The sequence below is a fragment of the Tenrec ecaudatus genome, chromosome 8, assembly GCF_050624435.1.
Source record: "Tenrec ecaudatus isolate mTenEca1 chromosome 8, mTenEca1.hap1, whole genome shotgun sequence".
NCBI lineage: Eukaryota > Metazoa > Chordata > Mammalia > Afrosoricida > Tenrecidae > Tenrec > Tenrec ecaudatus.
In genome coordinates, this window is record NC_134537.1 from 24,796,729 (window position 1) to 24,821,426 (window position 24,698).

General features: G+C 49.8%; 1 protein-coding gene across 1 annotated transcript; it reads right to left on the reverse strand.

The window, feature by feature from the left end:
* Positions 1 to 1,978: 1,978 nt before the first annotated feature.
* Positions 1,979 to 24,698, reverse strand: LAMP3 (lysosomal associated membrane protein 3). The gene is made up of 5 exons (XM_075555867.1): positions 23,958 to 24,698; positions 22,387 to 22,515; positions 16,491 to 16,548; positions 14,483 to 14,653; positions 1,979 to 2,730 (listed from the first exon to the last, which is right to left on the reverse strand). Exons 1-5 carry the CDS (start codon positions 24,696 to 24,698, stop codon positions 2,597 to 2,599), a joined length of 1,233 nt encoding a protein of 410 aa, XP_075411982.1. The 3' UTR covers positions 1,979 to 2,596.

Consider the following 24,698-nt stretch of genomic DNA (forward strand, 5'->3'; position numbering starts at 1 on the left):
TTTCTTTGGCAGTACAGAGAAGCAGAAACAGTTGTGGGTGGGCTGCTCTGCGGAATAAAGTGGGCTAAGAGAGAACATGTGACTAAGAGAGCCGGGAAGAAGCAGATGGCCACAAGCGGGGGTCTCCATGTAAGAGACAAAGTTCCTAGATGGTGAGGCGCCTCTATGTTCAAAAGGGAAAATGCCTTGAGAAATCGATTCACTCCTTCCTCTCTGCAGTCACAGCCAAATAATCCCATAAGAAAGAGGCAATGACTTTAATGCTCTTGAGGCACCGCCCCCCCATCTTCTTCAAGGAGATAGAGAATGTTATTAACAATAGACAGTTTCCTTATGTGTAAAGTCCTCCCCTCTTCTAATGATCTGCCATTGAGGCAATTCTAATTCACGGTATAGGGTTTCTGAGACTGTGATCTTGATAGGAATGCATACCTTCATCTTTCTTGTGTGGAGCGGAGGATGGTTTTGAACTGCTGATCTTGTGGTCACAGCCAGCACCTACCCTACAGCACCACCAGGGCCCCTTCTACCCTTATCTCTATCAAAACCCCCGACCCATAGTGACCCTATAGAACGGGGCAGAACTGACCATGAGTTTCCGAGACTGTAACTGTTCATGGAAACAGGAAAGCCTCATCTTTCTCCTGTGGAACAGCTGGTGGTTTCAAAAAGCTGACCTTTTGGATTGCAAGGCGACACGTAACCACTGAGCCACTAGGGCTCCCGATTTCTCTCATTCTAGATAAACTTAGCACCAACTGATGGAGCGTACACTTCAGCATACACTCCTGTCCTCCCAGGCACACTCTTGCTGTTGGGTGCCATCCATCAAACGTGACTCATAGCAACTAGACTTCTACCCAGAGTAGACCTAGCCCATAGAATGTCGAGGCTACAATCTTCATGGAAACCAGTTGCCACATCTTTCGCCCACTGGGCTGCTGGGTGGACTGGAGCCACCAGCCTCCTTTGGTCATCAGCTGAATGCCTAGCCATCACACCACCAGGACTCCTGGTGGGTAACTAACTCAACACTGTAATGTTGATTCAGAGCGACCCTACAGGAGAGAAAGAACGGTCCCACAGGGTTTTCAAGGGTGTGTACGGAATCTGGGTGTCACATTACCCCTCCCTTGGGAGCTGGCCAGTAGTTGAGCACGTAGTCTCTGTACTGTGGAGCCAGAGTGGGTAAGGCTTCTAAGTGCAAGTGAGTAGTTCCAAACGACCAGTCACTCCGCGGGGAAAAGATGAGGCTTTCTGCTCCCATAAACAGGGACAGCCTCATAAACACAAAGGGGCAGTTCTACCCTACCCCAGAGTCTCCCTTTGGGTCAGGATCTGACTCCCTGGATTTGTTTTGATTTTGTTTTGTGTTTTGAGCTGTGGAGAGATGTCCAGGGCCTTAAAGCTGACCAATGTGAATTTGCATTCCGGTGTTCCCATCCCTGGGCTGAGTGGCACGGAGTGGTTCAAAAGCCTTACGCCTGAGTTGACTCGTTTATAAATTGTGAGAATTAGGTGGCATGTAAATAAACTGTTTAGCCAACCACCTGGTGTTCAAGAAATCAGGGCCACCCGCACTGTCCCTGGCAGCGTAGTGGTTACGCATTGGGCTGTGAAGCGCAAGGTCAGCAGTTTGAAATCACCAACAGCTCCTCTGGAGAAAGATGAGGTTTTCTACTCCCAGGGAGAGTTACCGTCTCAGAGCCCCCTGGGGACAGTTCCACCTGTCCCCTGGGGCTGCTGTGAGTTGAAAAGGACTTGGTGGCAGTGAAGTTTTCATTTTTTGAGCATTGTTTCTTGCTCGTTATTGAAGCCTGCGATTGCAGTCATAAAGTCCACCATCTATAGTGATTCTAGAACAGCAGTCAAGATACCAAATGCACACTGCTCTGCTTGCTGGTTCCACATTAAATATATATATATATATATATATATATATATATATATATATATATATATATATATGTATGCCATCCTGTGCTATGTTGGGCTATTTCTGAGGACTTTGAAAAAATAAAAGTAGACAAGGCATTGTATCACCAGGTGGACGAACCTTGCATAAAGCACTGTCATGGTGTCAGAGTGGTGTCTTGTTTGGCTGAGATATGCACAGTCAGCAGTTCAAAGCCCCAAGCAGCTCCTGAGGAGAAAGGCTGGGCTTTCTACTCCATGCAGTTACCATTTTAGAAACCCACTGGGGGTCACTAAGAGTCAGCAGGGTGTGAGTTACAAAGCATCAACATATGCTGAGAAAGCCAAAGGTCAGCTCAAACCAGCAAGGCAAGCACAGGTAATATTAATGACCATCAACATATGATACTTTACATAGATCGTGCCCACAGACCTTAGGCCACGATGAACGGCCGGAATATTCTGAAGGAAACCAGAACAATCCCTTACCCAACTCACTAAAGTTACTTTCATAAAACGTCCAGAAAGGGCACAGAAAGGGATACGCTGCTTGGACTCTGTTGTTATGCAGGAGCGTGGTCACACGGCTGGAAGAGCTCGCACTTCAAGTGACATCCCCAGCGTCTGAGAGCGATGGAAAGAATTCTCCGAACACCAAGACTTCGTTTCCCCTGGGCACCAATCAGATTCTCTGGTATCCGGATGATTTGCGACTTAGGCGGATTCCGTAGACAATCAACCCCACAGCACAGAGACCCAGTATCACGGTGCCGATCACAGGAAGCACGATGGTGTAGTCAGAGGGACACTCGTCCACTAGAGAGAAAACAGGACAGAGGGAGCGGGTAAGGGGGTTGGTGACAGACCGGAAAGCAGGCCAGTCTGGGAAGAACACAAGCTTTGGAGTTAAGCAAATCTGGACGTGAGTTTTAATTCTACTTTGATCTAGCTGTGTGACTTTGGGACATTATTTAACCTGGAAATTCCTTTATTTATCCCGAAGCAGATCACAGATAGGCTCGTTGGCAGATTAAGTAAGACAACTTTCCTCTGGTGTGGCTGTGGTTGCTAGTTGCCAAGACATACTTGTGACCCCACGTGACAGAGAAGACCTGCCCCCAGAGGGTTTCCAGTTTCCAGCACTTTCGAAAGAAGATCGCCAGGCCTTACCTTTGAGAAGCCTCCCAGTGGGTTTGAACGACGTATTCGAGCTTATGTTCTGAGTCCTTGGCTCACCAAAGGCTATGCGATTTACCGGGGGAGCCCTACCTCCATTTTGAATCTTGAATTAAATTCAGCCTCCTGTGAGTTCATTCTATTAACCTGCGATGTAATAATAAGTTTTGCCTTCAGGGAGAAAATGTTTGCAAGTAGATCACAATTCCCCTTGTCAGCCCCGAGAAGGGCAATCTCTCCCTGAAAGACTTGCCTGGGCATGCCCGTAATGGAAATTGGAGTCTAAGGACCACACATCATGGTCATGCCCCAACCAAGGAGGTGGTGCTGCTGCTGGCTGGGGAGGCAGAACCAGTCCTGGAAGCTTGTCCATCTGCAACAGTCTAGCATCCTATTCATGGTCCCTTCCCTGCTTCCACAGCCCTGCCTTGGACAGGGATGGCTTGGTCTGCCTCCACGATATTGCCATGACTTCCTGTGTTTTCCATGCTTTCTAATGGGCCATGTGCAGAGCTCATGCAGATTGTCTCCTTCATCTGGATAAGTTCCCTTGGACCCACTGGACACATTGAGGTCTTCCTGTGAAATAGACTTGAATGTGGGTCTTTTCCCTAGAAAACCCTGTTGGTCAGGGTCCAGCACTCGGGCCTCCAGGGTCTCCATTTTCAGCTTCTACACCTAGTATTCAATAGACAGTCAACAAACGCTCCCCCAGCTCCTGCCCAGAGCAAGCAGTCCTTCCACGGAGGCCCCCCACAGGGGACGGTGAGCTCACAAACCAGACTGTTGGACATACCACATTATATGGGATCTCTTGGAAGCATGTGATATTTCACTAATTTATACAGCATTTTTCTCACTCTTATCATTTTCTTTTGTTGCTTTTGGTGAGCTAAGAATATTCTAAAATAGACCCAATTATTTATGGGAGCTTGCAAACTTGTCAAATTGGGGGTTTGGGTTTTTTTTTTTAGCCCCCTTCCCTTATGATGACATTAGGGACTACTTATTTAATTCATGTAAACTATAACGGATTTGGCCAGTGACTAATCTATTTGACTGGAGAAGGACCGAGGGACCTTGGGATACAGGAAGCTTTGATACCACGTTCAATGTCACGGAAGTGTTTGGGAGAAAAGATCAGTAAGAGGAGCTCTCTCTATGTGTTGTTCATGGACCTTAGGAAAATGGACACGAGATCCTTGTATGAATCAATACTGAAATCATTTCCTTAAGCAAGGATCACTATCAACCCAATTCTGTACACCCCAAATCCAGTAAAAAAGATCAGAGAAGGGCCGGGAGAGATGGAATGACAATGAAGGAGGTAGAAGGAGAATCCGTATAAGAAATTAACTGCTTGGGTTGACATTGACAACAATTAGATTATTATTGATTGATTTTAACAAAAGTAGTGGAGTCACCAGAAAAGGGCTGGTGTGAGTCTCTGAGTGGTGCAAGCGAAGTGCTCGTTGCTGACTGAGGGCTTCAGTTCACCCAGAGGCACCTTGAGGCACCCAGAAGACAGGCGGGACATCTGCTTCCAGAAAACCCCAGCTGTTGTGAAAACCAAAACCATGCTGCCAGCTGCCTCCTGCTGACCCTATCGGACAGAGAAGAACTGTCCCTGACCAGTTTCCAAGAAAACTTCATCTTTCTTCTGCAGAGTGGCTAGTGGTTTTGAACCGTTGATCTTACGGTTAGCAGTTTAACACGCAACCTACTACACCACCAAGGCTCCAGCCATTGTGATAGGGGTGTTCGATTCTTATCTGCCATAGGGGGAAGTCTGAGACAGATAACTTAAGGAATAGATTGATGAACTTGTGCGGGTGTGTGGAAATGATCGTGGCTACCAGAATACCTTGTTAAAAGTACTTAAAAGCATATTGTCTTTTAAAGGCAAGAAAATCATCTTGTTTTTCCCTGTGAGGTCTTTTGGAGTGCAGGGAAGTTTAGGTATTTATATTTATAGATTAGATAAAAAGAACTTTAATTAGTTAAGAAATTAACACAGGTTGAAAAACTAGCCCCCAAATTTAAGAACAAAGTGTAAAGTGCATACCAATCAAAGCAGCAACTTCATCACTAAGAAATTATACAAAAGATATATAAGGACAAAAAGCTATTTTACAACAGTATTCTTTTCATCAGAGCGAAATTTGGTAATCGATTAAATACCCTTTGGTTGAGAGTCAATTCTGGCTCACAGAGAGCCCACAGGACGGGAGTGACCACTAGGACAGTGGCATCTCTAGAAGGGTGTCACCCACAAAAATGAACTCCCACAGTGTCACCCCTCCCTGCCAGGGCCCTCCGCCTTACCAGAACATGCAGAATACGTAGTAACTTTTATCATCAATTTTAATCACAGAATGATACATGATATAGTTTCAAAAAGCTTACATGTAATATCTTTTAGATTGTATAGAAACTAAGAGCAAAATTGCTTTATAAAATCTTTCAAGGTCGAGTTAGTTCGTTTATTGTGCCAACCTGGCTTATAAACACATGTGGGGTTAATTGAAGGACGGAGGGATAAATGGCTTGGTGAGCCTCGCCTTTCTAGTTCTCTGGTCTCTTGCTTTGTGATAGTCGCACCAGGGTGCAGCTGCCTTAGCAGTTCCCTGTTTCAGCTTGCAAGGCTCACTTCCTGCAAGACATCCCCAAGGAGAAGCCACATAGACCTACACTGATGCAGCCCTGGTGCTGGAGCAGCCGTGTGCAGACCTCTGCCAGCACTGAGATGCTTACGCATTCACTGACTGGGCTTTCCTCCCACAGTCAGCATCATTGTGTGTGTTTTGTGAGATGGAGGAGGACTTTGTGGGTTGGTGTTGGACTTGTGGGCTTGGGCAGCACTGGGTTGGGATGTTTTCTTGATGCGCACTTACCCTTTATATAAAACTCTGTCTTATACATGAGTTTCTGTGAATTTCTTTCTTTAAAGTACCCAGATTCACACATAGGTTGAATTACATTATCCATTACAGCGTTATTAGTAACTGAGCACAAGTCTTTTAAAAACCTTATCCTGCTTTTCCTTTAATAACTTCTCCATTCACCAAAAACAAGTTACTGATACTGGTTCACAAAAACAGATTTCCAAAGTATTGTCACTAAGGCACCAGAAACCTGGACAAAATCAATGACTATAAAAATGCCAACAGTAGGGAGGGAGGGGAAAAATGAGCTGAGGCCAGGAGCTTAAGTGGAGAGCAAATATTTTGAGAACGATGAGGGCAATGAATGTACAAAAGTGCTTTACATAATTGTATGTATGTATGGATTGTGATAAGAGTTGTATGAGTCTCTAATAAAATGATTTTTTCAAATCCCCAAAACACCAGTAGTGTGTGCAGACAAAACCATGTGATTCTGAGCATCACTGTAAGTGGGGAGTAGAAACAGCCCTGTTCTGAGCATATTTGAAGGTTCAAAAAGCACATTAGCATAGAGTTTCCACCTTGTAGATATATTGATACGTGTAAGCTAGGCATATCATAAACATCTACCTTATACATTCAAGTATAAGCCGACCCAAATATCAGCTGAGACACCTCATTTTACTACCAAAACGGCATTAAAAATGTGCTGAAAAACTTGGAGTATAAATGAGTATACGTGGTATCTTATTATCATTGACAGGGATATATATATTGCAGTACATTTCTGCTGAAACACTGCACAACAATTTTGTAGACAATTGTTCTTATGCCGCTCTCTCTGACACCCATGCAACCCTCTAGTAATGCCACCGCCCTGGGGCCTCCAATGCTTTACAGAAGCAAATGCCACGTGGCGCTCCATGAACCAGCTGGCGGTCTCCAACCACTGTGCCAACAGAGCTCCTTGGGAAGTTTCAGTGACACATTCAGACAAGAAACAAGCACACGAACACAAGGCGGGCATTCAAAAGAACGTGGTAAAGGTCAGTGTGGTGCCCTGGAAGTTCCCTGGGAACTGTGAAGTGCAGGGCACAGTGGTGTTCGTGAATGCAAACAGCAGGGTCCTCTACGAAGGTGGGTCAGCAGCTCGGGAAGGATTGGGTAACAGCGGAGGGCGGGCGAGATTGACTTTCTGACGAGTTTTTTAGGATTTAGTTTCTAAGCCTCTTTTTTTTTTTTAATGATTCAATTCAGGGTTGTTTAAATCGTCTTCAAATGCCAAAAGCTACATCCTCAAATAAGAATCTGATCTACTAAGAATACATTCCTACCATCCCAGTTAGTTACCGTGAACCTATTCAGGTGTTTGTTCCCTCTGTGTGTGTACGTGAGTGTGTACACCCGTGTACAAGCTTACAGCAAAATAAGGCTATTTTAAAAAATTGTTATCCATTCCTTATAAACCGTGAAAATAATTGAGAAATGTACACACAGAAAAGAAAAAAGCAGTCACCCTAGAGATTACCCCGCCTGAAACGATCATTTGCTAACCTGAGCAAACATCATTTCAGACACATTGCCTTATGATAAGTCACTGAAAAGGAAAGGAAGTAGTAATATTTTTATTAAAACAGTGCGGTGTGTGCTATTTTATTTCCATGGCTGGATTAAATTTTCCTTGAATTAAATTTTTTTAATTCCCTTAAAAAAGAAAGAAAATGGAACTGGAGGAATTAATTCCCTCCAATAAACATTTGGCAGTTCCCTAAGACCAAGGAAGTGAAAGGCACACAGTCCAAGCCATGAACACACACAGAAGTATCTTCTGTAGAGATACACAGGAAGCCAGGGAGGAGAGAGTTCAGGCTGTCTGCCAAGGTCAAGGTTTATAGCTCCAGAAACCAGAAGCCCATGAGCCCCGAGAACAGAGCACTCCCTGTGAGCCGGGGCTGTTAACCTCCAGGTCAGCACGGCCTTCACGCCAGGGAGCAGGAGCCCCCACAGCAGTGGGTTGGGTTGGTGAACATTTTCAGCTAATTCCAAAGGAAGGAGTCCTGCCTGTGTAGTGGTTTCATGTTGTGCTGCCAGATCGTGGGTTCGAAGCCACCGGGGGCTCTGTGAGGGAAAGATGAGACTTTCTACTCTTCTGCTCCAGGAAGGAGATCCAGGCTCGGGGGCAGTTCTAATCTGTCCCACTGGGTCGCCTGAGTCAGCACCCACTCGCTAGCACGGAGTCACTTAAAGGTTGATGGTGAGAAGAAAGGCCTTTGGATCACCTACTGAAAAGCAGCCCGACAGCCCTGTGCATATTAGGTCCGACTCTGACACACGCAGGGTCACCAGGAGGGTAAGCCTTCTAGTGGGCAACAAACTGTCCCACTATTGCTAAGGAATTCTAGTCAGGATGCTGCTGAGAGGGTGAAATCCAGGGTTCTCCAGCTTCAGCAGAGGGGGAAACGGAGTTGGAACCAGTTGGGTGAGCTTGTAGCAGAAGGGCTAATGGCCACGGGCAACCGAAACCAGCAGGATCAGAGAAAGCCCTGCAGGACCTCAGGGGGGTCCCTCACAGGGGCCCGTAGCTCAGAGAGGACCACCAGCAGCAGCCGGGCTCCAGGCATGATGCCCTCTGCTTGCCTGTCTGCAATCCTCCCAAGGCGCTGGAGCAGAAAGGCCTGGCGGTCACCCAGAAAGAAATCCTGGAGGCAGAGGGCCCACTTCCAGGCCCAGCCCTGATCCCTGTGCTTTTCCCACCCAGCACTGCCGCCCGAGCCACCAACCCTCCAGAAAGTAACAGGACGGAGAATCCGTAACACACCTGAGCATTGATTTACTGCCTGAGGAAGGTGCTGCGCTTCCTGATTAATAGAACCTTAATTCAAGTAGATTTCAAAGACAACTGGCATGGGAGTGGGGCTGGAGGGATAAAAGATACCAGGAGTGGTGTCGCACACGGTCAGCTCAGGGGCTGAGTGAGCTCATGTCGGTCCCACAGGGGAGAGAGGTGGCCGTCTGCTTCCGTGAAGATGTCAGCTTTGGAGACACTCAAGAGCAGTGCTCTTTCTTACAGGGTTGCTATGGGCTGAAATCCATTCTACAGCCAAGGAATATTCACGGGGTTCAGCAAAAATACTCCCTCAGGTGGTAGAAAGGAAGATGGCATTTAAGTGACTGGTTTTAGCTCTCTGAGGAGTCCCTGGAGACGGGGGTGGGTTGGGGGGGGGGCACAAACAGTAAAGTTTTCAATTGCTCACCCCCCACCTGCCCCCCAGGTACGTTAAAGCCTTAGGGCTCTGTTCCCGAAGAACCCAGCCGCTGGAAAGTCCTGTCCTGCCTTGGCCCTCAGGGACCTTCCTCAGTCCCACTGGCTCCTGGGGATGGCCTTACCCCTCCCCTCTCGCTGTGAAATCCCCCATCGCATTTCCATCTGCTGAAGGACACATCTCCCTCCCGTAGCCACAGGTCCGTTCGCTTTACAGGAAGGTCAGTGGCCTGGTGAATAAACAGCTTGTGCTCAGCAGGAGAGAGCTTTCCAAGTACCCTTGATCCAGAGCGTGACCCCGGAGCCTGGCGTGGCCTATTTTTGGATGCCTTCTTGAGGGCAAAGATTGGAAAGAGGCTTCTGAAAGCTATGCCCTGGCCCCCATGTGAAATCCGCGGGGAGGGGGGGGGGGTTAATAAGCATTCTTCTGTTCTACAGGGAGAGCGGGCTCCCCCACACACTCAGGACTTCAGGGACTCTCAAAGCTGCCTGCACCCTTCCCACCGCTCCCTTCCAACACAGGGCAGAGACTTCAACTAACCGAGGGAAAGCCAGTCAATTCCCTAAGTTTGAAGCGGTTCTAGGGCTGCTGCCCACGTCACTGCCTGACAGACAGAATGTATGATTTCCCTAGAAAATGGAGACCAACAAGGAGACTTCTTGCCAAGAATAGCAGCTAAAACAGCCAAGAGTCCAAGACTCGCTTTCTCTGAAATATTTAACCAGTGTCATAGGAAACCATAGACAACCGTTTAGAGCCACGTTCTGATAGACTTTTTCTTTTCCTTCCACGTATCAATCCCTCCCAATTGGTCATATCCTGTGTGTTTGTTTGTGTTTGGTACATGTTCTCGAATGAAAGAAAAGGGGTCATTTACGCGGGTAGGTCTACCTCCTCCAGTTTGTCGGTGGGATTGTTTTTATACGTTGCCCCTCCCCCAACGACCACACAGTCAACGAGTGGATCTGATAAATGTGTGGGGACAGCGCAGAACCTGTCTAAGGACAGAAAAAATAGAGATGAAAGAGGGACAGTGGTAACATAGCTGAGAACAAAGGAAGGTGAAATCAGAGACTTCTTTGGTAAGTACGGAGCAGGGAAACAAGGAGTCCTGGTGGGGTAGTGGGTTAAGAATTGGGCTGTGAACCTCAAGTCTGCCAGTTCAAACCTACCAGCTGCTCTGCAGGAGAAATGCGAGGCAGTCTGCTCCCATAAAGAGAGTGACAGACACCCTGGGACTGGCTCTGCTCTGTCGTTTAGGTCAGTGTATGCACTGAAGTGCTCTTCACCGCAGTGTTTGAAGCTTTAACTTTTTTTGGATTGTTAACATTGGAAAAAATGGAGTCATTGGGAAGTTTTCAAAATCCTCACTAATGATGTAAAGCAGTTGCTTAAAATATGCCTTTAAAAAATAGTAAGCTTATTTGTCATTTAAGTCTATCATCATTTGGGCAAAACTCCGGAGTTTGAAATCACATTAGAATCTATGTAGACATTTTTTTTCCTCTTTCAGTCATGGGGACTGAGGTTCTTAAACTGTACTAGAAAAGGCTGTGACATTCCAGACAAAATGCCTTCTAGGCAAATCTCTCTTCGGCCTTTGCTTTCCTCCTGACTAGCACCCCCAGCGCGCTGCGCACCTGCCTCTTGCTCCCTGTGTCTCACAGCCAGCCTGCTGCAAGCAGGTGTGGAAGGCTGAATGTCACCCCACTGGACACGGCCTGCTGATGGCAGAAGGAAATGGGGTGGGGTCACCCTTTAGCTAGCCTTCTGATGGCCCTTTGGTGGAACGGTAGGTTTTGTAATCGGATTGAGACAGGGAGCTAGGTAAATCCATCCCTTCGCTTCAGGAGGCAGATGCAAAGCCAGACTTCCCAAAGCCTCAACTGCATGACTGGAGCCTTTGATGGCCAGTAACCGAGGGCTCGGCTGCCAAGCAGCCATTCAAACCCACCAGCGGCTCTATGGGAGAAAGAGGTGGCCGTCAGCTTTCATGAAGATTTGCAGGTTAGTAACCGGGGGCAGCTGTTCTAGTCTGTCCTGCAAGGCTGTGAGGAGTAAGAATGGACTCCGCAGCAATGGGTTTGGTTTCAGGGACTTTGCAGGTTTGAAGAAGGCGGGGCTTTACATGCGTTCGTATCCTCTACTGGGTCTCTTTCTGGCCACCAGGCATGCGGTTAGCAAAACAACAAGCAGTCCGGTGACACTCAGGCCCACGGCCACGGGGATTTCTCTCCGGCTTCTGTCACTGTAACATTCCTCCGCTGCAATGGAAGTCAGAGGGGTGGGAATTACAGCCTGGTCACGGACACGGGCACGTGACCCCAGGCCTTTCTGCCTCAGCTACCCAGACAGGAGACTGAAGAAGAGAGGGAACTGGGGGAGCCCCTGCTGCTTCCACACTGGGCTGAGATCTGAAACCACAGTGCTTGTAATCACTTGGGGGAATGGAGTCACAGGCAGATTCCAGGCCCTGGGGCCTAGAGCGGATGATTCAGAGGGGTGGGGGTTGGGGGCAGGTGATTCTGATCCGTTTGGGGGCAGGTCTCACTTGGAGAAACACTGGCTTGGCCTAAAATGGTCCCTGGCTGGTACAAATAGTTTGGACTCAATTAGCAGGCAGAAGGGTAGTGGTTCAGCCCTGTGCAGGGGCCTTGCCCAAGAACTGCATCTGAAAAGATGGTTGCGGTTGGGGACTGTCGAGTGGCCCCATGGGAGAATTGCCCACAGGGCTTTCCAGACTGGTCCTCTTGATGGGAGCAAACTGTGAGGTCTTTTGTCCTTCAGAGCTGCTGGTTGAAGCCACCCACTTTTTGGTGGGTTAGCAGCGAGCACTTAACCAGTGTTCCAGGGAGACTCCTTTCTCTATTCAAGGAATGCTCTGCTGTGACACACGGCGTTGCCGTGGGTAGGAATCAACTCCGCGACTCTGTGTTTGCTTTGGCCTGGTCCAGAGGGTCCTGGCTCTGAAGCCCTACAGCCTCGATTCTCACCTCTGGGTACAGGCACCTGTGTCAGCTGACACACAGGAGCTAGGTGCCCCAAATCTATGCCTGCTCAATGGCTGCTCAGCAGACCCTCGTATGGTGGGGCTGGGGAAACTCCCTGCAGGATGGTAGGAAGCAAGTGCGGAGAGGGGGAGAATCAGGCGCCGATGGTTTGGGAGGACCACGCTCTCTCTCTTCCGAAGCTGTGCGCGTACCCTTGCTGGCTTCTTCTCCACTTCTTCAAGATGCTGTCCAAATGTCACCTACTGGCCAGGCCTCCTCTGACCCCCACCTCCCACCCTGTTAATATACTTTCCCCCCAGCTCCCACGGTCCTTTGCACGGACAAGTGTCTTTTGAAGCTGGATTCGCTAGCTTTTAAACATAAACTCGCTCTTTCCCCACCTCTAGTTGTCCTTGGGTACCATTCAGGCCGTCTTTACTCTAGCTAGCCAATCTCTAGGACAGGGTAGAACTGCCCCATAGGGTTTCCATGACTGGCACAGTCACTGAAGCTGACAGCCACGAGTGACTAGTGGGTCCGAACAGCAGCCCTTTCGGTTCGCAGTTGAGCTCTTAACCTCTGCGCCACCAGGGCTGCTCACTCCCTGGTTGACAGTGCTGGGAACTGAATGGCATCATGTTGAGCTTGGAGCTTCTTTCGTGACTCTGAAGCCACAGCCTGGGGCTCTGGGGCTGGCCTGAGACCATCGCAGTGGTGCCAATAAGAAGTATTTGGAAGGCAGGAGGGCAGGGCTCTGTGACCGTTTGTACGAGAGAGATGATATGTTTGTATGAGAGAGATGGGAAGGCTACTGCTAAAGTTTCCCACTTGGGGAACTAGCCAGTGGATGGTCATTTTAGAAAAAAAAATTTTTTTTTAATTTTTAAAGAAAAATTTAAAAGATTGCTTTTCTCCCTCTCCCTGTGAGCTCTGCTAACCGGAGGCCAGGTTGGAGCTGCTGAAAAGTTTTATTTCCAGTCGCTGTCATGAAGACTTTTCCACGTCACATACCAGTTTCGAGGAGGAAAGCATCACAGGATTATAGAGATTTTTCAAACCTTCATAAATGATTCTTTAAAAAGAAACCCCTCCCCCCCCCACTTTTTTTGGTTTGAGGTTTGAGATCACATGACAGCATGCGGGCAAGACCACCTAGCACATTTCCACATACCTCCTAGCGCTGCGGAAAAGAGCCAAACCGAATGCAGAGATTGGAAGAGCCTCAGACAAAACCTACAGCAACGCAGACTCCCGCGGCAAGAACTACCCGATGCCTCCTCTGCCAGCGGGTTTCCACCAACTGCGTCAGAATTTCTGCTTTCCGGCTATACTGAAAAGCTATAATAATAAGGCTGTAACTTCAAGGCTCTGGAAATCCAAAATCGAGATCAGATCTGCTTGATAGAAACTTACTGTGTGGCTGTACTCCCAGCTCCATCTAGAGCTGCTGACTCTTGAGAGGTATTCCTGAGGGCGCTACTTTAGAAATGGACATTGAGCCCCTGTAACACTTTCTTTTCCTGGCAGGGGGCAAAGTGCTTTCTGGAAAGTCACCCTGTCTGCCTCTTGCCCATTTCCTAGACTTGTCTCCTCCCCCGTCAGGGGTCAGTCCATCAGTATGGATGGTGGGCAGACCCCAAGGCAGAAGCCGAATGGGAACTAGAACTGATCACAGCAAAGAGCTTATAATTGAAGCAAGGGATCCAACAGACCTTATTTCTTCCTCAAACTATTGCTCTCCTCTCCCTCGGTCCCTGGAAGAGGATCCCTTCTGGGATGTTTCATTTAGAAGCCACGAATACACACGATCTTTAAATCATTCTCTAAGCACACCTGCAGTCACCAGGATGTAACACCATGTCCAAGTTGGGAAGAGGGGGCTAGGGTTGGTGCTTTCTGCTTCGACTGAATGAGCGGGTGTCTAAATGAGTAAGCGTGGGTGTTGGGGCCAGACAAGGGGAAAACCAGTGCCACTGTTTGTCAGTGCTGAATGAGTTTGTCTGAGCCAGAATATGGCCCGAAGTCAGTGGGCACGAGTGGGCTCAGGGGTCTTGGCGTCGCTGGGGAAAAGGCAGGAGGGGGTGGTGTGTGAGAGGCGCTCAGCCCCAAGAGCTCTGTGGACAATTAATGCAAGCTCGTGGAACTTGGACGCCTTTGGCAGCTTCTGTGGAGGCTTACATCCCCACCCCACCCCACCCCACCCATGGCTGCTCCCTGAGGTTCATGCCTTTAATAGGATGAACCTGGAACTTACCGTTTCCAAAGCTGTCTGCTTCAAAATCAAAGGCTTGGAGCTGGACATTCATGGTTTTCAGTTGCAGGAGAGGGGACAGCTTAATGCTCTGTTCACTCACACACTTGAAGGAATGGCCCACCATGGCCTCAAACCACACCATTGTACTTTGCATGCCTTGATACGTTCTCGCTAAAAAAGGCAAAGGCAGGAGACAGGTCTGTAAGAATTCTGGGCTATCCCCACTGAGACCCAGCTGCCGCTGGACTGCCCAGGTAGGGGGAAATGATCTTCCTTCAGACTTGGTTCTCTGGGGTCTCTGGTGCCTTCTCCTCGTGAGCCATCACCCACCTGCTAGGTAGGGACTTTGGTGTGTGTGCTGTTTTACAGAGGGATGTGTTCTGGAAGTTGGAATGTGACAGATGACATGGGAGTGAGGAATCTGGGAAGTGTTTGCAACAGTTACTTTTAACCCCCGAGGACAGAGGTGGTGGGACGTGTTGTCAATACCTGGGCAGTATGGAGGTGCCAGAGACACTCCCGAAATAAGAGAAGCAGCCCACGAGGCCTTCCTGAGCCAGCGAAATGACGTGCAGAGTCATCAAAGGAGCATTTACACAACACTAGACTGCATATATTAATAGAGTGAGTGGAAGACATACGCCTATCAGTAACAGGGTTGTTGTGTCCGCCCATGGAAACAGTTTGAAGGGAGAGGGACACCTCTCTGTTCACCTGAGCGTGTCTGAGGAGGGAGGCCTCTTCTCTGAGACTGGCCCTATTGTATGATAAACCCACTACCATCAAGTTGATCCTGACCCAGGGTGACCCCATAGGGTGGAGTGGCACTGCCCCTTAAGGTTTCTGCAACAGTAAAAAGGAGCAGACAGCCTCATCTTTCTCCCACAGAGCATCAGATGGGTTTGAACCGCAGTCCTTGTAGTCGGCAGCCCCCAAGCCTAGGACACACCCTTTTCAAGGAGGTGGATGCCTAAAGGCAAATGGTGACTAAACATTTTAACCATATAATTAACTCCATTTGCTCCAATTCCATACTGATCAAGCGCCTTTCTGATTAGAATTTGGCGTCTGAACGGGAGAAAATGGATCCACTACCCAGAGATCCCAAGTGATTAGGATCTTGACATTCACAATATGAAGTGGTCACATGATAAAGTGGCACACTGCCCAACTGGGAATCCATTCCAACTCGTTGTGATCTTATAGGGCAGAGTACAACTGTGTCTTTGGTTTTCTGAGATTGTAAATCTTTAAGGGTGCAGAGCGCCTCATCTTTCTAGCTTGACGTGACTGCTGGAGCCCAATTGTTGACCTTGCAGTTAGCGACCCAAAGTGTAACTCACTACGCTCCTCAAGGCAACAACACGCTGACATTCTGATTTGACACGTCCATTCCATGACCTTGGTTTAATATCAGCCTCCTCGAAGTGGCAGTGCTCCTTTAAGAACATGCAGGTGTAATTTTCCTCGCCAGCACACGGAGGAGTGGGGAACCAACCTGTGGGCCCCAGTGAATGCGTGGACCTGATGCTCCAAGGATGTCCACACTGTCGGAGGGGAGCCTGGAACCGCCCTCCTGCCCTGCCCTTTCGTAGTGCATCTGCTTGGGTCTCAGGGGGATGCTGGCCGGGGGCTGGCAGTGTGCAAGTGCTCTGCAGGCAGGTTCACCTTCATGCTCATTGCAATCTTTGTGATGTGTACCGTTGTCTTCATTTTGCAGTGGGGGAAACGGGGAGTCAGAGAGCTGAAAACATTTGCCTAAGATCCTACCGCGAACATTTGCCATGGGAACTCCTGATTGGTGCATCACTAGCCCAACGTCCTTCATGGGCAGGTGAGCAAAGATCTAGTCAAGTCCCCGAAGAGCTGGTTCCTTTTTCCTTAAAAGTCTTAAAGGTAGGGGTGAAGAGGAAAGTGTCCATAGAACAAAAACCAAGAGAAAAATAAAATGTTCTCACCAGAGAAGTGGTGCCACCCTCCATGGAAAAGTCATTCTGTACACACTGACCTGGATTTGAGACGGTCAGGGAGGCCCCCATTCCACTGATGTAATAGGAGTTTTCATCCTGTAAAAACAGCGCCGTGTTAACCTGTGGGCCCGCTCCCGGCATACAAGCTTTCTTTGGGGAAGCTATTAAACTCTTGACTTGGGGGCCTGGGTGCATGTTGGCACTAAGCTGCAGATGGGTTGGAAAATGTCAAAGAAGAAGTCAACATACCGCACAGTCAGTAAAGAATGAGCAAGGACTTGGTCCTGCACCCAAGAAGGGTCTTAACTACACAAGCATTTCCAGAACCTGAAATTCAATGCCCGCCGGTACAATTTGAAAACTTCAGGTTGTGCCACTGGGAGTGGAAGGTCTGGGGGTTGGGGGTATAGACTGATATCTTAGGGCAGCAATTCTTAACCCGATGACCACTCAATCTCAAGTATGGGGGGGAGTTGTATCCATGAACCCTCTGGGGGGAAATGTATGCAAATCGACTGCATTTTCCTGGGCAGGTGTCAAATGCTCTAGACACATTAGGGGGTTCATGTCTCCAGGAAGGTTAGATGGGCCCCCCACAGGGAATGACAGCAGGTCACTGACTTGAGCAGGGTTGGGTGTGCGCAAGTCGCTCAGATTAATGGGCCTGAGCCCTGAGTCTGGTGGGCGGCCTCCTGGAATCCCCACCTTCCCTGTGGCTGAAGGAAAGGGTGCTTTGAATTTCTCGAAGGGCTTCCCACTCACACTCTGGTGATCAGTGCTACCACGGAAAGAGGAGCAAACAAGATATATGGACTTAGCACAACCGATGACAGAAACAGCTGGAACCTCCGCTGGGCGGTGGTGGGAGATTTCAAGCACGGGTCCGGTTGACGGGAGGGACCCCCCAGGGAAAGTGCCTGGCCCCCATGACACAGCGGCTTGTCCTCTGCCCTGTCTCTTTCTCATTCGAGCCTTGGGGTGGAGAGGAACAAATCTCTCCCGTGACAGAGCCTTGAAGACCATGTGAAAATCCCACGAGCAGTGCTGGAGGGGGCTGGGTGCGGCCAGCTAACATAGCTGCCCACAGAACGTCAGCGCCCAGCGCAGGCCGGGGCCAGGACACCGTGTCCGTGCTAACTAACTGACCACTTGCAAAAGTCCCACCTCGTGACTCAGCTAGTGGAGGCTGACCTCAGAGCTGGCATCTATGGGGCCCTGCAACACCTCATCCAAGAGCCCTACTTCTGCAAGGGCCCTAGCCTCCTCTGTAGGGAACGAAGAGTTCCGGGCAAGCCCACCTTTACACAGGGGATTCAGAACCAGCGGACCATAAGACCCAACCTCCGTCTAGCCCTAGGGCCCTCCTTCAACTTCCACCAGCCGTGGGAAGGTCGTGGTCACAGCTGTTCAGGATGTGGATTCTGCCTTCACGCCCAGCAGGTTTTTTGTTTTTTTCTTTTCTCTTCTTTGTACACAGAACATTTTTCGTGATTAATCCTAACCTTGGCTGCTCCAGACTTCAAAATCTCAGCACGCACATACCCTACCTGGCGCAGGCCTGCCCTCTCCCCAGGGGCTTCGACTCTCCTCCTGTCCCCCAGGCTGACCCAGAGGCCCCGGGCTGCCTGCCTGTGGCAGGAAAAGAGACTCTTCAAGGGCCAAGGGCGAGAGCAGGAGCTAAGGGGGCAGCTGTGGGGGCGGGGCCTAGAAGCCCCTCAAGGTGCAAAGCTAATCAAATGGCACAGAAAGGCTTTCAGTTCTTCAAAAAAAGGAAACTGGAGGGAAACGAGAGAGGAACCCGCTCCCCCACCTTCCCCACCCCCCAGCCCCCAGGCCCCCTTGATGGGCCAGCCAGACCCCACACTCCCCGAGCGCCAGGGCAGTCATGGGCACAGCGGCAGCCTGGTCAAACAGATGCCAGCTGACTCCACTTCAGAGAAGAGGAAACTGAGGCTCCAGAGAGCGTGAAACGGACCCTTTAAGTCTCTACTAAACAACTGGGCCAAGAGAGATCTCAGGAGGCAGATGTTTTTCCTTGACACCCCACCATCCCACTCTGCCTTGGTCATATTTCCCTTTTTAAAATAACAAATCATTGCACACATTTTGAAACTTCTGACTGTAGCATCTATGTCTTTTATTTCTTCCCATAAGGCCTAGGGCAGTGGCTCTCAACCTTCCTCATGCCACAACACTTTCACACAGTTTCTCATGTTGTGGTGACCGCCCCAGCCATTAAGTTATTTTCGTCGCTACTTCCTAACTGTCATTTTGCTACTGTGAGAGGGTCGATTGACCCACAGGCTGAGAACCGCTGGCCTAGTCCAATGCTGGGGACCATGTCAGTGCTCAGGACATTCTTAGTGCTAAATTGGCTGAATGCAGCCAGGCAGGCCTTCTAAGAAGCGTCCCTTTAGCATCTACGGCTGTGTCTCACTAGTCATTCATCCATGTTCCACCGTGACCCACACCAACTTCTATTTCCCCAGGCCCCCCTTTTCTCTAGAGCAGTGATGCTCAACTAGATGTGATTTTCAGAGAACATTGGGCAATGTCTGGAGACATTTTGGTTGTCACAGTCGGTGGGTGGGGTGGTGGTGTATGTGTGAGGATGTGTGTGTCTGCTACTGGTGGCTAGTAGGCAGAGGCTAGACCTGCTGCTAAACATCCTACAAGGTACAGGACCTCCCTGCAGCCAATGATCTTGCCCCAAACAGCACCCCTGTGTTGTTGAGAAACACAACTCTAGACTAGCAGTGTCTGACAAGTTGAGTTGTGGAGAGGGTCTGTCTTTTGGAGACCCCTAGCAGGCTTTCCTGCTCAGATGCATTCCACTTACTAAGGGGAAGTCACAGCACCGAAGCCCACGGGCCCAGTGTGGCCTCCAACTGTGTCATGCTTGGCTGGCAAGAAGTTCGGATTGAAAAAAAATGTGGGCACTGAAACCTCGTGTTCTTTTGTGCAAAGACCCAGAATTCTGCCTTCGCTTGACCACTGAAGAACCAGCCACACGGGCCCCTGGTCACTGGCTGAGGGAGGAGAAGGGGCCAATATTTGACATCTGTTCTAAGGACTGAGAGCTGCAGGCTCTCCAGCAGCCCCTGCCCCACCGGGTGTCACCAGTGACAGACATCTGACTGGACATGTCCCCTCGAGACTGAGGCTTTGTCCGTTGCCGCTTCTCACCCTGACCCAGGATTTTATGGGGGGAAAGGAACATTTCCTTGTCCAAATGCCTTCATCAGACATGGGAAAAGGGACATGGTAGGCTTCTCCCTTTAAGGGCTTCGTTCCTTTGAGTTTGTGGACCCTGCTTTTGCGAATTAGGTGCAGGACTGCTTGGGGCCATTCATTTGTGCTGGAGAGTGGGACGCAGCTAACGGCAAGGCCAGCAGTTGGAACCCCCAGCTGCTCCGTGGGAGAGAGAAGGGGCTTCCTGTTCCCAGAAAGCCTTGCAGTCTTGGGAACCCACAGCGGCAGTTCTGCCCTGCCCTTGAGGGTCACGGTGAGTGGACATTGACTCGATGGCGGTGAGTTAATGGGATGAGTAAAGTGAGTTTGGTGGGGAGATGCAGGCAAAGCCACTACGGAGCCCTTTGGCCAAAGACTGAGGGTGTGCCCTTCTGCAGGTAGGTGGAGGGAGACAGGATCTGCTGGTGCTTCTAGCTCTACCCGGGCACTCATTTTCTGCCTCCCCCCCCCCTGGAGGGGGGGTTATCTGGAGCCTAGAGACAGTCAATACAGGGGTAGAGTTTGATCAGCGTTTAGCCTGACGGCATTCAACAGGCAGGGCCTGGGGGCAAAAGGAGACCAAGGAAAGTAGCAAAGAGAGAGGTTACTACTTAATCGTTGCCAACTCCTTTGTAACCCTACAGATCAGGCTAGAACTGCCCCCGTGGGTTTCAGAGATGGTACTGTGTATGAGAATATGAAGTCCATCTTTCTCCAGTGGAGCAGCGGGTGGTTTGAACTGCTAACCTTGTGGTCAGCAGCCTAATGTGTTCACCACGATGCCACCAGGGATCCTTAAAAAGAGAGGTTAGCAGGTGTCTGGTTAGAAGTGTCTGGTTGCAGTTCTGCTTAAGGCCCGGCTGCAGAGAGAGCAGTGTGCTACAGAGGGACATCAAGGTGAGGGATGAGAGAGTGGAGGGGAGGAGGTGGACAAGTGGGGTCCAGTGCTCTCCAGTTACAGGGTGGGGTGGGGTGATGGAATCAAACCCCCATGAGGAGTAAACATACTTTCCTTCCGCCATTTTGCTGAAGTGACTTGTTTTATTCTTGGTAACTTATATATATATATATATATATATATATATATATATATATAATATTATATACTATAACTTTATACCTAGCTATATAAAATGCCTCACTTCCACCGAGTTGATTTCAACTCAAAGTGACCCACTAGGACAGAGAAGAACGTGACCATCTGGCTTCTGAGATGGGAAGAGCCTCACAGGAGCAGAAAGGAACCCTAATCTCACATAAGCATCTCTACCTTATAGAGGACAATAAGAAGGATAAAGCCTTTGTGATCAATGTAGTGACAGCAATAGCCGTGCCCTTTCCCGGGCGTTGCTGTGAATGCAGCACTGAGCTACACAGTTTATACGCGCGCCGTTCCTAATCTCCCCACGGTCCTGTTCACCAGGGCTGTCAAGGTCATTCCACCTCCCCACGACCTCAGAGCACAGTGGGTTTCAAGGCTACTGCTCTTTATGGGTTCAAACCACAGACACTTTAACCGCTGTTCCACCAGAGCTCCTGAAAGTCCTGCTACAGACCAAAACAAAACACAAAACCGGCACCAAAAAGCATTGACATGGAGCAGATTCCAGCTCCCATAGATCCTAGATAGGGTTATGATAGCAGTCTCATCTTTCTCTTGTGGAATGACCCGTGGGTTTGAACCAACAGCCTTGCAGTTAGCTGTCCAATGACTAACCCAAAGTGCCACTGGTGTGCCTGAAAGCCCTGGTAAAGAGGTGTTAATGATTTACAGGTACGGAAGTTAGGATCCAAAGTAGCCTGAGGTAGTAAGCATGATTTCGGAGAGTTCATCCTGCCGGCCCTCAGGTCTGCTGGGCTTGTTTTTCTGTTACAATACAGTTTCTTTAATTTCAGGGCTCCCAGGTCAGACAACCGCTGTAGATGTCTTCTCACAGCCTCCTCCCTGGCTCATTCTCTACCTATTGGAAGGCCACCACTCCAGGAAATTCCATCTCTCTGGATCCTCTCTCCAACACGTTTCCATCCCAATTCCTGTAAGCACAGCTGCTGGTTCCTGAGGGTCCAAAGTTCCTCATGCCCCGGACACGCACTTTGCAGCAGTGATCTCAAATTCCTCTCCCCACTTGCCCCATTTATAAACGACAAAATAAAACCCCTGCCTGCCCACATCACAGAGAAAATAAGTGACAAGTCTGCAGCCAAGTCTCTGTCACCAACGTCCACCTTCATTGAATTTGACGTCTTTGCCAACCCTCCTCCACGATGTGGTCTGGAAAACCCAGCATCTGGTTAGTCCCTGAATCTGGGCAGCAATGGTTGGAAAAAACCCTTCGTGACACTTCGCTTTGATCTTAAAATGTTCCTGCCTCCCCTGGGAATTCCCACGGGGGGTGGGGGGCACTCCTCTGTAGAACTTCCTCCTTTGGAGGTGGCTTGCCAAGGGTGCCAATGGCTGGACTCCCCAGAGGCCAAGTCGCACCCCCTAAGAGGCTGAGGAGGGAAGAAGACAAACATAGAATGTTGAAACTTCCCCTCTCCAGCCCCCGGGCCCTTATCCTTATCAGTGGAGCTCTCTGAGGGTGGAGGCTAACTTCCCCTGGGACTTACACTCAAGGGTTGGGGTTGGATTGCACCACTGGCCCCGGGGGGGAAAGGAGACAATGAGGGGTCCCAGAGCCCGCTGGAGCGCTCAGAACTCACCTTGGTAAACGAGATATTCACAAATCCGCCTTGGAAATTCAAGAGGAGGTTGGATTTCCGGAAGCCGCAGTTCCCAGAGGCATGGGTCACATTGGGGTTGATGTTGAAGTACTTCTGCGGTGAAAGAGCCTAAAACAAAGAAGATCCATCAGCTTCCTGAGCCGGAGATGGAGCCGGGAGTGTGAAGCACAGGCCGGGCAGGAACTCCTGCTCAGTGAGAGCAGCGGACTCCCCGGGACACGTCTCATTTCCAAGCAGTATATTCCATAGACATGTTAGAGGAGCCTTGAGAGATGCTTCTTGATAGGTAATCTACAGTAGGAATGTACCTGCACTTGACTGCTAGCCGAAAGGTGGGGGGTTTGAACTCACCCTGGGGTCTGGTGATCTTCCTTCCATACAGATTCAAGGCATCAAGAACCCCTGTGGCGCTCAGTTCTCTGTGATGTGTGGAGTTGACATGAGTGGCCATGGCAGGCTGCGCGGAATTGACATTTTGGAAACTGGGGTGTGTTGAAAGGCTCTGTAGGATGGGGTTCGCTATTTAATGGGCTTCTGTCTGATGCAGGAATTATGTGTTGGTTTCAGTAGTTTGAAACCACCAGCCAGCTCCTCGGGAGAAAGATGAGACTTTCTCTTTCCATCAAGGGTTACGGTCTCTGAAACTCACAGGGGCAGTCCTACCCTGTCCTACAGAGTGGATTTGATGGCCTTGAGTTTGGTTTGGTTTGATCTAAAATAAAAACTTGGACTTGCAAGGTTGAGTCGAGATCATTGTACTGTGTTCCCCCAAAGAAAAGGATGTACTGTTTTTATGGTGATGCCTTGGGGAAACCAAATAAAGGGAACCCCACCCCCAGACTTTCTTGTTCATCTAGATGTTCCACACTGATGTCACAGCCATTGATGTATCACGCGCCCCGCCCCCCTCGTCTCGGGTGGCAGGAACTAGCCAACCAGCCAGTGGCTTCTATGGAGCTGACTGACTTCTGCAGACCCGCAGACCTTCAGAGTAGACCTATGCTCCCAAGCCTTTCTCTGGCTCACCTTTTGGGAGACAGAACACCAGACTTCTCTTCTGCGGAACCCCTGGATGGATTCACACCTGTTCCCGCCACACAGATCTTTCTTTTCGCAGCCCCGTCCATTCACTATTTGGACCACCCAGGCAGCATGACTGGGCATACAGAGTCATCTAATCCAAACCTTCCTGATGGGAGTCATGCATGCGATGGGTCAGACCTGCCTGGGACTGACACTGACCACCACCACCCAGGGTGACTGACTAGCAGCACGGATTGTGTCTCTATCTATTGCCCCCACATACTTTCAATCAGTTCCCATTTTCTATGGATGAGGGGGGAGCTTCAAAACGTGAGAAGATCCCACTATTTTCTAAATTCCATCTTCCCATGAGCTTTCCAAAGCCCCTCAAACAGATCCACTGTGTAACTGAGCATCCTTGGGGAAAGCTGAGCACACAGCTCCTGGTTTCCTCTGAAGACCAGGAAGGACATTCTTGGCACGGCCAGCTCCACTCACACTTCCTGAAGTTAGTGGGCCCCACTCACCATCTCCTTGTCCTGAACACTCAGCTGAAGGCCCAGCTCTGCTTTGATACAGAGCCTGCTGCCGTTGAGGACTTCATAGATTCCGGTCTGGGCTGGCGATGGCTGTGGTGTCAGGGTAGGCGTAGGAGCTGATGGGGTTGGGGATGCTGTTGGGGTGGCACTGTGGGTACCTGTGGTTGTACCTGGGACATGGGTGGGTTGAGAGGGTGTCGGACTGGTTGTGCGATTGCATGCCTGCGTGGTTTGGTTCCTGGTGTGGGTGGTTCCCTCAGGGCTGTGGCTCATGGTGGCTGGGCTGATCACAGCTGTATGGGTGGGAGGAGGGGAGGTGGGTGGCTGGGACTGAGGACTTGCACTGGGGCGGATGGTAGCTTCGGTAACGGTAACGGGAGGAATCAACTGTGAGGTGTTACTTGGGACCTGGGCTGTGAAGAGGGTGTAGATTGATGGGCTGGCGGATGAGAAGTCTGTAGCTGCTGACGTGGGTGGGGCCGGAGTCTTGAGTGGACGGGCTGCCGGGTTCTCAGACTTGGAAGCGGAGGCAGGGGGGGTCCCGGCTGCTCTTGCTGCGACAGTGTTGGGAGGCGCTCGGCTAGTGGACGGCAGCAGGGCAAACCTGGCCTGGACGGCGGCTGCGGTTGTGGGTTCACGATCATCTCCCGTTTCTGGAAATGGTTTTGCATTTACTTGGCTGCCATCCTGCAAAATGACTGCAAACCAGGAAACAACAGCGTTGAGCAT

Excerpts from the sequence above, each read along its gene's own strand:
- LAMP3 (XM_075555867.1), bottom strand. The coding sequence starts at position 24,698 with ATGCTCAACGCTGTTGTTTCCTGGTTTGCAGTCATTTTGCAGGATGGC. Across the intron at positions 22,516-23,957 it reads GTGTTCAGGACAAGGAGATG|GCTCTTTCACCGCAGAAGTA; the intron begins GTGAGTGGGGCC and ends TCTTTGTTTTAG. Across the intron at positions 2,731-14,482 it reads AGCAGACAGCTTTGGAAACG|TGGACGAGTGTCCCTCTGAC; the intron begins GTAAGTTCCAGG and ends TTTTCTCTCTAG.